At 34.7% G+C, this 15726-nt stretch overlaps 1 protein-coding gene across 1 annotated transcript; it reads left to right on the plus strand.

The window, feature by feature from the left end:
* Nucleotides 1–1514: 1514 nt before the first annotated feature.
* LOC136346041 (ATP-binding cassette subfamily G member 4-like) lies at nt 1515–14851 on the plus strand. Its single transcript, XM_066294889.1, has 11 exons — nt 1515–2775; nt 10794–10911; nt 11012–11207; nt 11260–11405; nt 11461–11699; nt 13443–13532; nt 13600–13766; nt 13822–13990; nt 14045–14145; nt 14194–14349; nt 14406–14851. The coding sequence occupies exons 1-11, from the start codon at nt 2685–2687 to the stop codon at nt 14751–14753; spliced, it is 1821 nt and encodes a 606-aa protein (XP_066150986.1). The 5' UTR covers nt 1515–2684; the 3' UTR covers nt 14754–14851.
* The last annotated feature ends 875 nt before the right edge of the window (nt 14852–15726 follow it).

The raw sequence follows: 15726 nt of genomic DNA on the forward strand, positions 1-15726 counted from the left end.
CTTTAGATTGCATACTACACCTTTGTTATTAATTACAATAGTTTAATACAGTTAACAGCTGATTATATAAAGACAGAGTAAAATTAAATCACTCATCTTGCAGATAAACTACTGGGTATATTAAAAGTCTTTCTCCTATCCATTTTCTCGGAGTTAAATAAATGGTGGTCAAGGCCTCAATATTGAAAAGTTCTATTTATTATATTTTTGTTTTTAAATTTTTTTACAAAGGTAGCGGCTCAGGGGTAAGGCAGAGTGATCTTCAGCCAATTAGGTAATACTTAATGTTATAGCGATTTTTATTATAAGCATCATGTATAAGTAGACTCGATTCTTGCCTCAGCTGAAAATAAAAAGTTGGTTTTTTCCATGGCTTTATAATCATTAATTAAAAAAATGTCAATAATGGTGATTTAAAACACTTGGTGTAACAAACTGGCAATATGTTTGTATAAATATACTCGAGTGCCTCTTAATGGATCACTGTTTCGGAATATACCAGGTCCTTCAATAGTACGCAGACTTCCTTAGCTGCTATATCAATAAAGGTAACATTTTTTTTGTAGGATCGCACAGCACATAAAAGAGTATTTCCAGAAATTATTTTTTAATGTACAGGACGACCCCAAAAAGGATGATGATGTGCAAATTCTCTACTTTAAAGAGAACCCCTCTATTTTTAAATTATTGGGTTGGCAATTAAATTCGTTCGGTTTTCTTTCCGTATAAGTTTCATGCTGATTTACTTTTTTTTCTGAATGCTATCAAGCAAGTCAAATAAACACATGCAAGATCATGTTTCTTTTAAATTTCCTACGGACTTTGGTTTGGCTATCATAAGTATCGTACATATTGTGTAGCGGTAAACATGGAAAGAAGTAACGTCCATTTTCGTCACAGAAGAAAGTAATGCTCTCCGTATGGTGGGACTTTAAGGGCATTATTTATTACGAGTTACTACCATCTGGAAAAACAATAGATTCAACACTATACTGTTCCCAGTTAACGAAATTGAAAGAAGCTATTCGCACAAAGCGACCAGAATTGGCAAATCGCAAGGGTGTTGTCTTCCATCATGACAACGCTAGGCCTCACACATCTTTGACAACGCAAAACAAATTACTCGAGTTTGGCTGGGACGTTTTGGCTCATCCTCCTTATTCACCGGACCTTGCCCCTTCCGATTTTCATTTATTTCGGTCGCTGCAGAATTCAATGAAAGGAAAACCCTCCAAAGATGAAGATGCAGTTAAAAACCACCTTGATCGTTTTTTTGCCGATAAGCCACAGTCATTCTATGAACGTGGCATAATGAAGTTGGTAGAGAGATGGCAAGAGGTTATCAATAAAGATGGTCAATATATAATTGATTAAAATTTGTTTTGTATATAAAAAAAATGTGTTTTATTCCAAACTAAAAAACCGAACGAATTTAATTGCCAACCCAATATTTTTGGGTTTCTCGTTAAACTTTAAGACCAGTTTACGTAAAGTTCCCTATCATCAAAATTTACTATTTCCGCGTTATTGAGAATAATTGGATTAAAAATTATTAAGTTACATTTAAATAATGTGAATATGAAATTAGGTAATTATTCTGGTTTCGTTTTTTAAATTGAAAAGTTGATAAAATCGGATAGAGAAAACGTTGTTCTTCTATGTAGAATTAAAGATTTTCGTATTTTTTATTATTTTAAAATGTTGCATACCGCTGTCATTTTGGAATTTTTCACGGCAGTCAAAACTTTTAGAAATCGAAATGGGGCAATTTTCGTGAACTCAAAAATGGCTCTGTTTAAGGATCAAACAATGTTAATAAAAGTTGTAGATTTTTGACTTCTGAACAAGATTTCGTCGAATAAATTGGGGCATCCCATTTGCAATAAGCAAATTATTGACGGTTGAGGTTTGAAGTCGTGCAACTTCGGAGGCCTATTTCGGCGTTTGTGATGGACCCCATTTTAATTAAAATGCCTCAAAACGTAGCTTATTAGGTCCTCTTTGATCCCTAGAACACTGATTCCAAAACTCGCAGCGCATCATATCGATTTTCAGGCCATTTTGCAGCTGTCAAATTGTTCCGAATAACTTGAAAACGACAAATTTTAAAGGTAAGACACCGAACATAAACTGACACTTAAAATTAAGGAGAAACCCAAAAATCACAAAGTATTGGAGAGTTCCATTTAAAATAATAAAGTTGTAAATCGTCACATTTTGTGTCGTCACCCCGCACATTAGAAAATAATTTTTGGAAATACGCCTAGTTGTGCTGTGTAATTTTGCAGAAGAAATAAATTATGAACTTTATTGGTATAGAAGTTAAGGCAGTATTATGTACTGTTGCCAGACCCTGTACGTACAGCCTAACATAAAACATACCATTACGCATCGTTCGCATCTCATATCAATAATGTTCCAGTTATTCTCACAAATTATTTTTTTTCGCACATTGACAGCTTATCTTATCGAGATCAAAGACAAATGAAATCGAAAACATTTTATTACCATAGCATACATACTGGTCAGACCGAATTAGTAATTTCGTTCTGGCTTTATAAACGATCCACACTGACCACTCGCATATACGAATGCGCATCCTTGAGGTAGAATAGATAGTGCACCAAAGTTTGGGATTAAAATATTATTTCGGTGTCGCAAATCAGTGTTGCTATTGTGTGAAAATGTTGAAGCAGGAAATCATGCATTTCAGATCGAGTGAAACTCTGGATATAGAGTTTGAAAACGTCTGGCTCACAATTAGGGACCGAAAGGGTGAGTTGGTCAATCTGTCCAAATTTTCAATATTTACATTTTTTGTAATAAGTGTTGTCAGCTAATAATTGCTGCAGAAGGAAAGTCCCTTTAAAAAAATTAATGATTACATGTGACGATAGATCTATATTTAACTACCTGCTTTATGAGGATACATTATTATCGGTAGGAAATATGATCTAGCACGTGTTCAAACCTACACAATTACTGTTTTTTCAAATATTTAAATTTATTGTTGTGTTATATGTTCAAAAAACATGTCTTTATAGCATGTTTATATACTCATAAAATTCTTCTCCAACAATTGTTAAATTTTATATCTTGGCAGTATTGCAAGACAGGGTAAATTTACTATTTTTTTGAGTCCATACATGTTCTTGTTTTCTCTAATTATTTCCGCAGAATTAAGCAGGTGTTAGACTTTGTCAATAATGAATACAGGTTTACATCATTTGATATGATTTTGCTTTAAAACGAGGAACACAATATAGTATTTAATAACTGTTTACATTCTAATTTAATGAAGATATCCAATTAGAATATAGATAAAGTTTTTTATAATGTAAAGAAGTCATTAACTGCTTAATGTATTGTTTATCAAAACGAATAAAAAAAAATCCAATCAGAAATTGTTATAATTATACAATCGCTAGTTGTTAGCAGTATGATTCTGTATTTTAACATATGTAACGGAAGTTTTGAATTAATCTCAAATGACTCTAAAGGTATATTATGAGAACAAGTTTATATAAAAAATTATTAAATTTTTTTTCCAAATTTTTTTTTCTTCTAAAAACTGTTTTTAAAAAATCTTTCGTGAACATATGAGATTAACATTGTTTTAAATGGAATTACACAACTTCATCTAGCACTTTTTTTAGAATTCGTACCAATATTTCCAACAGTAGTAAATTTGGACATGTCAATAAGTAATGGGGATTTTTTCCCCATTAAGTAGAAAATCCAAAAATTCCATAATATACGATAATTTTTATATGGAAAAAATGTCCATTTCACGCATATTATAATTTAAAAATTTTGTGTCACATTTCTTTAAGGTTTAGCAATATTTAAAAAACTAGAAGATTGAGATTCAACAATTCTCTAGTAGATATCTATATCTATTGGAGATTTTTTTCTCATTAAGTAAAGAATTCAAATTTTTAAATCTAAATAATTCACTAAAATATGGGAGATTTTATTTCAAAAAAGGCTATAGGCATCCATTTGAGAGATATCATTTCAAAACTGTGACTCACGCAGCCCTTAAAGTTTTCATCGTTATTTTAAAAATCACTAAATTTGCACATAAAAGTATGTTGGAAGTTCGCTCCTTGTTAATAAGAGAACCTCAAATTTGCACGAAATTCTATTTGAATTAGGGCAAATAAATACTTTGCAGGCGGTGGAAAGTTAAGGAAAGAACAACATTGCACATTTTCATTGTTAGAAAAATCACATTTCGGGACTTTAGAAATTCCTATTCATAAAGAGAAATTAGAACTGTAGGTTGAACAACAACAAACTTATCTGGATTATAATGTGTAAGAGAGAGATGTCTGAATTTGATTATTTGCCAATGTTAGAAAGTTTTTTTTTGTTGATATTCGAATTCATCAGGTTTCCTCAATGGAGAACTGTAATGCACGGAAAGATATTTTATGTAAAAAATCTATTGGAATGTGGTTTGAAGCACGCAATTTAACCAGTTTTCCAAAAATTCTATTCTATGTACTAATATTTAAGGTTTTTCCTAGGAGAAAAGTATATCCTAGAAAAAGAAATCCAATTCTAGAAATTTGATATAATGTATTTTGCAAGATGTCTTTCAAAGCTTTTGCGATTTTTCTTCATCCTCAAAATGTGCGCAGATTAAGTTTGAACCATCCTGTATATTCCAATTTCTTTGGAACAATAATTTTTCAACAGTTGACTCATTTTGACTTCAACTCAGGTCATTAATGTTGGATATTCCCATTGTGCAATAAGCAATAAGAAATACATTAAAAAAACCGTTACGAAAAACTAAGAAAACCTTGATACTTACTCCCAGAAAATTTACTTCGCCTGTAATTAGCGCTATTAATTAGTGTTTTTGTAACATTTTTTGTTAAGAGAAAGCTGTGAATGTGAAATTTAAATATGCAGGTTGATGGGCAAAAGAGACTTCAAAAAATGTTATAAAATATTTTGAGAATTTAATAATAAAATTAATGTTTATGGCTCCGAAACATGTCAGTAATGTGTTGTGTAAACGAGAATAGTCTCAGAAATACCCTACTTAACATTTTAAGAAAAAATATTTTGAAAAATATTACTTTATATCTTAATACGGTCTTCTTTAAGATTGACACCGTTTTCCCTTCTATACTTTGTTTATAATAAGAAGGTTCCAATGTTTAAAAATAAGTCGCAATCTCGGAATCACTCTCTTCATTATCGACAAATCTCTTTCCATCAAGCCCCTGTTTCGAGTTTGGAAACAGAAAATGATCTGAGGGGGCTGAATCTGACGAATAGGACGGCTGAGGAAAAAGTTTGAAGTCGAGTTGATGGACTTTGGCCGTTGCGATGACGAAAGTAGGCATTGTATTGACGAAACAAGACTTTCTCTTCCTCCATGATGGGTTCGCTTTTTAAAAATTTCTTCGCTAATATGCCGCAATAAATATTTGTACTATTTTCCGTTTTTTTTTTCCTTTAGGGAGATATTAAAAATTCTTCGACGTGCATCCTAAAGAAGTGACGCCATCACATTTCCGACAGTTGGAGCAGTTTGCGCCTTCTTTATTTTTTCTGTTTTTCGTCCCAGGTGTAAAATGATCGATCCATGTTTCATCAACGGTTATGAATCGATGCAAACACTCAGCTTTATTGTAGCGAAACTTCGCCGAACACTCCCTTGAAACACCCCCACGGCGCTATTTTTTTTTCAGTTAAGAGTAATAGGGGCACTCATCTTGCCTGCAGCTTTCTCTTATCAAATTATTCGGTCACAATGCGACGTAAACTACTTTTTGAAACGTCCATCTTCCAGGAGAGTTTTGTGCATTTTCAACACAATATCTGAAGTGGTCAGATGTGGAGGGCAATTGGGTCGACCACTGCGGACTTTCTCTTTGTAGTAGGTACGACCACGTTTAATTTCTGCCGCATAGTATTTTACAGTTGTTAACGAAGGCCTAGATTCCCTCCAGATTTTCCCAGAGGGGAATCTCGTCTGGAACTTCGCTTTGTTGTTCACAAAATCTCCAAAAGCGTCCACTAAAAATAGCTCCAAAAGAAACACAAATCAACGTAGCACCCTCAGACTTTAAACAGAAGCTCTTTAAGGTTAAGTCTTTGTAGTATTTAATAGAAAAAAAATCTCCTACATGTCAGGTTGAGTACTTCTGGGTCTACGTTCGTAACACACACGATCTCCACGTTGATGCATTAATAAGTACCCGCAGTGCATACTTTAGTTTCTAAATTGTTATGTGTAGTAGATCTGTGTCCGAAATGACCTAAACATAAAAGTATATATTAACAATCCATCACCTAAGATATTTTTCAGCGACATGAATAATAATGGTACACACGGTTCAAAGGCCGAAGACTAGTTAACGTAATCAGAAACTGTAATTATACTTTTTCAGTAACCCTGGATCTCAGTTCTTGTACAATTAAAATCAGACTGGTCCAATAAAATGTCATCATCACCACAATTAAAATTTATTACTTTCATTATCAATTAAATCTTCACTTGCGGCCTTGTTACGTAACGCAGAAAGGTCAATTTGAGATGTTGAAAGCATGTCGCAGAACTTGGCGATAATGAATACAGAAAACTTTTAAAAGTTATCTCCTAAAGAAGTTTGTAATTTCATTTTCATTGACCCAGTGGTGAAGAATTGAACGACAATTTCGCAATCATGATGTCGAATACCTCCACACTGTTAAACGGGTTCTCCCAATTATTGATAATGTTGAAACGTTTTGCGCTAACTTTAACAAAAAAAAAATAAATAAATAAACCGATCTCGAATTTAACCGGTGTGATGAATTGTTTTGTTGTCGGAGGCAAAATTTATGGTCGAAACGAATTAAATGTTTAATAAAGACCGAAAGCTTTTCATAGACAACTTGTTTGTTGTTGGCTAGGTCGAAGCACTAGATATCGGCCCAGTTTATTGTAGTACTTAAACTGGCAGTTTCAGCGTAAACACAAACATCTCGAACTTTTAAGGCAGAGATATGTCTGGAGACTTTCGTTTAAATACCTTCGTTACGACTTGAGATCCTTATTAGGCTTTGTGAACGTCACCAGGCTTTAAGAACGTTACTAGACCTTGAGAACGTCATTAGATCTTGAAAACGTTATTAGAATTTGAGGGTATCATTAGGTCATGAAAACAACATTAAGTCTTGAAAATGTCGGTAGGCTTTGAGAATATCATTAGGCCTTCGGAGCGTCATTAGACAATGACAACTTCATTAGACCTTCAGTTTTAATAAGAATCGTAATTCAAATGTGATCATCGATTTCTTGGATCTTTGTCGGACCAAAGAAAAACATTAATTAAATTCCGCATTTTTCAAGTTTTGATCTAGAACATTTTAAAACTAGTTATAATTATTTTATTGTTTACTACTGTGATTGATTAATTATTTCAACATACATTAATAAAAGAAGTAAATTAATGGAATTACAACCTGTCCTAATTTCATTCATCTTGGTGGGGGGTAAATTATGATTACTTCACAAGGGTAGTAACGAATTATCCATTAGAAGTTTATGGAATTTGTAGTTATTTATATTTTGTGCAGAACTAGCACTGAAAAGTGCATTGCGAGCTTTATAGTGGATTGAAATGTTCATTAAATAAATAAGAAGCTATAAAGAGTTTAACTTTCGTTAACACTATCATACCTATGTAATTTACTCATTAAAAATGCAAAAGAAAATTGGGAATAATTTCAGTGTGTTTTTATTACTCCAAATTAGCATTAGAAAATATTTACTGTTCGGTTATAATTTGCTACTTCCCTCGCTCTATTAGAAACTAGGACGTTTTTCCATTAATAACGTTTTGCAATAATTTGTCATTAAGTGAATTTACATTTCTGATTCGTTTTATTACCGAATGTATTTTACATAATTACTTGGGATACTAAGTAATGTTTTAATTTATTGCTTTACTTAAACTTTGTTATTGCCACTTTGGTTTTTTTTTGCGATATATTTCATTATTTTACAAAAGGTGTATTTTCGCCTCTAAGGGACCAAAGTATCATGTGGTTCCAGCACGAAGTAATCAGAAAATGACGTGTTTCGAGGATGTCATTAGAATCGAGGAAGTCATTAGAATCGAGGAATTCATAGGAGGGCCCGCCACACCAAACATGTATTGCATTATCACGTTTGGACCTCCCCGAGTGTTAGGGACTTTACGTTACTAATGTTTTTTGTTTGTAGTTGTTAATTTAGGTTTTTGTTGGAAAACTACCCAACATCTTCACCCACTAATAAATTTCTTTTACATTGCCAACGTAAACCTCATTAATCACCCTTAAGGGCAATGTTTACATTACACAACTGCATACACATTCCACACTCTTCCCATGCTCATAACTCTTTTCAACCATCATTTTTCTCACACCTTCATGGCACCGTATTGATAAGCAATCCCTAGTCCTCGGCACTATAATTCACATTAATTGGTATGACTATGAGGTGGTAAAAATATAAATGGACAACCTGAGGTTCACATTCGGTGGGAAAAATTGAGATTAAAAAACAGTCTCATAGAATCTATCACACGAAACGCAACGCCTCTTCAACATCTCCCCTATTCTCTTTTTAACTCCTACAGTCTTAGTAGGATCCCTTTACTGCGCTCAATTCACATATTAGTTTCCCTGTTGAAGTAAAAACTCCCAATCGTGAAAAGTTATTAACATTCAGTGATCGCTTGTGTTTTTCTAGTTTTCTCATATTTTACAATTGTTATGACTTTTGTCACCAGTAAAGTAACATTGAAAATCTAGTGATACAAATACAAGTGTGTTGTTACCAAGTGTGTTTGTCTTTTCTGTTCTACATTGGTTCAGCGCCAAATAAGCTGTGGTCCTTCGCACAAAATTAAAAGCTAACCAAAAGAAATACAGTCCCCTCGGCACTGTCAACCAACTGTGCCCCCCTTGTGTCTGGGGTGAAAAAGCAAATTACCATAGAGGCTTGCCCCGTTCAGTTTTTGTTATGCATTTGTATTTTATCCCTTCAGTTATGCCCATGTGCGGCGATACTTATTCCGAAAATACCATCTGGGTGCCAGACCACATGGCCCATCAGGCCAAAACTAAGGGTACGTTTTGGCTGGGGAATATGCTACTAGTCAAAGGAAGCTTTCCCGGTCGGGACTATTGCCGTGATGGTCAATTTGTTGGGCCTGCAATTTCCCAAAAAAGCGACTAGTATAGGTATTCCCCAGATGGCCGCGATTTATGGGATCCGGCGTAGCCATAGCCCGTAAGGGTTCTTGGTGGTGGTGCGCCCCTGGTTGGAATTCCTCGGGTTTAGTACTTAAGGGATAATCGAAGTAATTTTTGCTCTCTCTTATTTCTTCTCTTCGTGTGGAAGCTGCGTCGGTGTCGGGATGTGATCAAAATCATAGTGTGTAACCCGCCCAATTAACCATTTTCCTTTACCTACTTAGACCAAAACTCTTTCATTATTTGATTTAAGTGCTAGTCAAATACAGTCCATTTTATGTAACCCAAATTGCCGTCTTCGTGGTTTCATTTATCGAAGGAATCCCTTAACACCGAGTTTGCAGTCTCTGAAACACTGTTGCGTGCAGCAAAATAACGAATAACAACCTTTTTAACTATAGCTAAGGTTTAATGGCATTTAATAATTATGTAAATGTCGAAAAACAATATTGAGAAATAGACGTAGTTTACGTGCGAGTAACGATCCACTTTCCAGACGAGGGTAAAGTACCCACAAAAAGAGCATTTTTCCTAATCGTCCAAGCCCTCCTAGCTAACAATAATTTATTCCTTTCAGCTGTTCACTATGAAGCGCTGAGATTAAATTCAGTTCAAATCTACAACAAACACAAACAATATATTTTCTTGATTATACAAGCTCGTGAAGCTATGATAAAACATTATTATAATTTTCGAATTTTAATGTGAATATGAAATATGGGAAAATAAATTTTATGTTTGAAGTCAATTTTGAATATTATTAATAGTGCAGCATTTCATAATATATTATTAAAGGCGGCCTACGATGATATTTTCTCTTGGTTCCTAAGTTGCTTTTGCTGCTTTCGAGATATTGTTGTCCAAATTCAGGGCGAAATATTAAAAATTGCATTTGCAGATGATATTTATTTGGAAGAAAGGCCTTCTACTAGAAGGAACTATTTCGCATTCCTTTAATTTTTTCTGATAATGTTTAAAAAATTGCACTGACTAGAGACGATCTTTTTAGCTTTCTTTGCTCCTCCCTTCAGGAAAAATTCAAATGTTAACTTTTCGCTTGCAGTTCTCTACCCATGGAATTCAGAGAAGCACGGAGATCAAATACACCAAACTTGCGATAGAAAATATTCGCTAAAGGTCCTATTTTAGTTCTGAGAAAAGTTAGCAGAAGGATGCAAAATAATTTTTAAATTTTGGATGCTTTTAAAGTTTTTAGTATTACGTACAGAGGCCCTATTCATTTGTTTTAAATTGCGTCATTACGTGTGAACAGTAAATATTTCGTCGGATCTAATTTAAACGTGAAAGTGAAACGTTCTTAGCCCTAAATTGGGGATTTCTAAGAGAGAGAGAGAATAGTGAAATCCATTTAGGATATTTAAGAAAGGGCGCTTATTAGGATAGGAAATTATTTTTTTTAATTCATATGGTGATAACGGTTAAAAAAAATCATTAATTCAGGCTCAGGCGGGTCTCCTGATTACGTTACAGTAGCATGATTGTGTCAAAAAATTATTAATTATACTGGGGTGTTGTTATTTCAGAATACAAAAAGATCCTGAAGGGAGTAAGTGGATTATTCAAATCTGGAGAGCTTACGGCAATAATGGGGCCCTCGGGGGCTGGAAAAACATCCCTTCTTAATATTCTAACGGGCTACCAGTGAGTATTTCATTTATCAGGTAAAAATTGCAGGTATTGAGAATAACTTCCAAGAAATGAAATCTTTAACGGAAGCTTTAATATTTTCCCGAGCTTTTAGGAAATCCGGTGTAGAAGGAGTCATAAGATGCAAGAACGGCGAAACAACTAAAATCGGGCCCAGCCAGTACAAAAGCCAGTCCCGGTACATCCTACAAGATGACTACTTAATTTCGTATTTCACCGTTTACGAGATAATGCATTCGACTACGAACTTAAAAATTGATGGATTTTCGGAGTCCAAGAAAAACTTTTTGGTGAGTAATTTGGCGTTGGTCTAAAGCAATTTAGCATTGTATCAACCTCAAGATCGACGATATATTGAGGACTTTGGGGTTGTTGAACTTGAAGCAGACGTTATGCGGCTGCTTGTCCGGAGGGCAAAGGAAAAGGCTCTCTATAGCCCTGGAAATGATTGATGATCCGCCTATTTTATTTCTGGACGAGCCTACTACGTAGGCATCTTTATAATGTTTTAATATTCTCGTTCAAGCACATATGATCTTTCAGAGGATTAGATAGCAATTCTTCCAATCAATGTGTGCAGTTGTTGAAAAATCTAGCCGAACGGGGTCGAACTGTCATCTGCACTATTCACCAGCCCAGTTCTTCATTGTATTACGTTTTTAGTCACGTTTACGTCATGGCTAAAGGAAAATGTGTTTTTCAAGGCCCTCCAGTAAATACCGTGCCATATTTGTCGTCACACGGGTTATTTTGTCCGAAGTATCACAATCCAGCTGATTTTTGTAAGTGAAATATCTGATTTATTAAGTACTTGCACAGCAATGTAATTAGTAATTATTCAGGGTGTAAATCAAACGGGGAGACTTATTTTAGAGACTGATTTTACATTCGAAGATATGAACGAAAGCTCGTACGAACATGGGTCCGCAAAAGCTTCCTAAGGGAGCTACTTTTTACAACAATTTGACATCGGAATATGATTTCTTGTCTAAAATTATAAAGAAAAGGTACTGTTGATAAATTGTAGCAAGACGAATGGTTTAAGAAATATGCCGCATTAAAGCAAATATTGCAAGATAAGAAGCTGAAATTGGGTAATAAAATTGGCTAGGAAAATGAAACAAATTTTATTGATAAAAAGCATGAAACGACAAGGCATAAAATATACAAGGTCAAAATTAATAAAAAAGTTTTACAACCTAATTTTGGTTTCTCACGATGTTTCACTTAAAGCGCCATATATCTTAAGTGGTTCCTCCTACTACTTATTAAGATTATCTTTTCTATGTAATTGAGGGCAGGAAATCGCATTCTGACGTAAAATTATCATGAAAGTTAAAGGATGCAAAAATATAATAAATAAATATAGCCGTCTCCGGTTCCGCACGCCACTGCGCATTTCTTGGGGACCACCTTCGAAGGGTCGTAGCTCCCTTAAAAGGCTTTTACCAGCACGTGTCTATAACAACTTTTCTTCATGTTTTCGAATGTAAAATCAGCCCTTAAAATATGTCACACTATTTTGTTTTCACCCGTATATTCTCATTAAATTGTAATATTTGATTTATTACACTATGCAAGAAGCCGCAGAGTTATACTTACTTAGAAACTATAGCGACTTAAGTAGGTGTCCGTTCAAAAATACTGGATGAGAATTATCGTTCGTTAATTAGTTACTTAAAAACATGCCAAAGGGCAAATTTTAAATTAGAGCTTAAGTAGGCCTAAGTTTAGTTTCATTGAGGCATGAAACAGCGCTGGTTTACCTATTTTTGTGTAGGAATTACATACATTTTGATAAAGATCCTTTCAAGAGCTGTGTGATTATTTCTTAACATCTAAAATATTCAGAAATTTGCCCCTTAAAGTAAGGCCAAAGAAAAATTCTGAAAATTGAGGGTCAAGTAGACCTGAATTTAGTTTTCTTCAGGCAACACTCTGCGTTTACTTATCTATTTTTGTTTAGAAGTATTAAGACTTCAATGACCGTCTTTTCAAAAACCACAAGACGGTATCTTGATACTCAAAAAAGTGCCCTTTAAAGAAGGCTGAGAGAAAAAATCTGAAAATTTAGATCAAATAGACCAAGATTTAATCTATTTGAGGCAAGAAATCGCTGGGATTTATCTGTTTTTTTAGGAAATAATTGAAAAATAAATTTATGTTTATGTCATAAATATAAGAAAATAACTATGGGTTTCCCTTTCTATTCTGGCACTTCACCTACCCCCATAACTCTTCAGAGTGCATACGCACCTGAGAAGGCTTAGCTAGGACAATAAGTCTGATAACAACATTATCCAAAATCTATAACGCAGAAAATACCTCATGCGGCGTCAATGCGCTGACCGTGGGATGTCGATTTATGCTAGGTTTCCACGTTCCCATGCCTCGCATGCACCTCTCCAACCACGACCGATCCAACTCATCATTAAATACGCTTTTTGCGTTTTAAAGTTGAAATGGCACTACGATTATTTTGAAAACTGCTTAATTATTACAAATCTTTCTTGTTTTTCTTTTAGTAATGGAAATATGCTGTGAGGAACATGGGGATTATATAGATAAATTGGCTGTAGCCGTGCAGGAAACTAGTTGGAGAACCTTTGGGCAAGGTAATTTTATAAGGGTTGAAGCTCCCTTAAAGCGAACAATGCGTAAACTTCCACTATTATATCTCAGAATCGACGGAAAGAGGGCAGAACTTTAGGGAAGTAGGTATAGTACACGATAAGGACAACGCATTATATTATTCAAATGCTGTTGAGCTAGAAAGAAAGTCGCCCTCAGAATGGAAAAAATTCTTTGTGCTCTTAGAAAAGCAAATAAAGTACTACTACAGGGATTGGGTAAGCTCTCTGGCACTATCATAATTTTTTTAAACCCAATTTTATCTTGTTTTAGACTGGAGCCAAACTGAAGCTTATAGTACATCTGCTAGTAGGAATATTTCTAGGGCTAACATTCCAAAACAGCGGATCTGATGCCTCTAGGGCAATCAATAACTGCTGCTTCATCAACATCAGTATTGTATATTTGTGTTACACATCCCTGATGCCTGCAGCTTTAAGATGTAAGTATACATTCTAAAACTGACCACAGAAGGTCATCAAAAAGTCTTCTTTAGTCCCAAAGGAGCTACAAATAATCAAAAAGGAGTATTTCAATTGCTGGTACAATCTAGGAACGTTTTACTTGGCCTATTTGGTAGCTGATTTCCCTCTACAGGTAATCATGATTTAAAAAATAATCATGTGAGTATTAATTTAAGTATAGGTCCTATTCACCATGGCTTATTCAGTTGCGTCTTACTTGATCAGCTCACAACCGCTTGAACTATATAGGTTTGCCATGATTTTCCTGATTCAAAGCCTTGTGGGCCTGGTTGCATCAGGAATGGGAGTCATGTATGGCACCTTAGTGAGCCCAGTGGTAAGTAGAGTTGTGATCAGGCGTCGTTTGGTGTAAAAACATTTTTATTTATATAGAATGGCACTTTCCTCGGAGCTATAACCACATGTGTCTTCCTCTCAATGGACGGTTTCATATGCTTCTTCCCTCACATGACCAAATTCTTTTATTTGGCCTCAAACTTGTCCTTCCTGTCCTTTTCTCTTGAGGGTTCGATGCAGGCAATATATGGCTTTGATCGACCACGTCTGCGGTGTCCAGAGGAAGAAGATTATTGTCTTTACACCGACCCTGCTGAGCTGCTTTCCTATTTGGGAATGAACAAGTTGTCCTATTGGGTTGATGTTGGATGGATAGTAGTTAATTTCTTGCTTTTCAGGATATTAGCTTTCTATGCTTTGAGATACAAAGTTAGAAGCTTGTAGGGATGTAATGTGCAGATGAAATGTGATATAAAATGAGAATTTATGATTATTTATTAAGTTTATAATGGATTAAGGAAAGTTCAAATTTCGGTATTCAATTATGTTATTTTTTCTGCGGGGGTAGGAGTCAGTTTTATTTTTAGCGTCATCTGAATTTGGTTATTTAAGGATTTTAAGGTCCTTTCAGAGCTACGAGGATAGCCCCTGAAGTAATCGCCCTGACACTTAAAGGAAAAAAAGGTTGGAAAATATTACGTTGTTTCTTAACATAATCTCTTTTAAGATTGACATACTTTTCGCAGTGATGACCTATGACTTCTATACCTTCTTTATAATAGTCAGAAGCTTTCAATGTTTCAAAATAGTCATCAACTATGGGCTTCATCTCTTCGTTATTAACAACTCTCTTTCTACCTGGCCATTTTTTCAAATTTAGAAATTGGAAATAATCTGAGGGGGCCAAATCTGGCGAATTGGGTGACTGAGAAATAAAAATTAAAACCAAGTTGGGTAATTTTAGCCATTGCGATGACGGTAGTGTGGGCTGGTGATGAAAATAGACTTTCTTTTCCGCCAAAACGGCTGCTTTTTCCTAATTTTTTCGACCACACGCTGCAATAAATTTGTATAATATTCTCCGTTTAGTGTTTTTCCTTTAGGGAGATAGTAAAAAAAAATATCCGAAAAAACTGATGCCATGGCCTTTGCTGCAGATGGAACAGTTTTCCCCTTCTTTGGTGTCGATTCTCTCCTTTAACCCCTTGGTTTTGGCTGCTCCTTCGTCTCAAGTATGAATTGATGGACCCATCTTTCATCCATAGTTATGAATCGATGCAAACATTCAGCTTTGTTTTTGCGACAATTTGCTAAACATTCCCTTGAAATATCATCACAGCGCTGTTCTTGTTCAATTTTGAGTAATCGCGGTGCTCATCTTGAACACTAATTTCTCACATGCAATTTTTTGGCCAAA

This window comes from Euwallacea fornicatus, chromosome 21, assembly GCF_040115645.1.
Source record: "Euwallacea fornicatus isolate EFF26 chromosome 21, ASM4011564v1, whole genome shotgun sequence".
Lineage (NCBI taxonomy): Eukaryota > Metazoa > Arthropoda > Insecta > Coleoptera > Curculionidae > Euwallacea > Euwallacea fornicatus.

What these genes read in the sequence shown, in the direction of transcription:
- LOC136346041 (XM_066294889.1), top strand. Translation starts at nt 2,685, where the DNA reads ATGTTGAAGCAGGAAATCATGCATTTCAGATCGAGTGAAACTCTGGAT. An exon ending in AGTCCAAGAAAAACTTTTTG is followed by an intron (nt 11,208 to 11,259) that starts GTGAGTAATTTG and finishes ATCAACCTCAAG; the next exon opens with ATCGACGATATATTGAGGAC. An exon ending in AGTACTACTACAGGGATTGG is followed by an intron (nt 13,767 to 13,821) that starts GTAAGCTCTCTG and finishes ATCTTGTTTTAG; the next exon opens with ACTGGAGCCAAACTGAAGCT.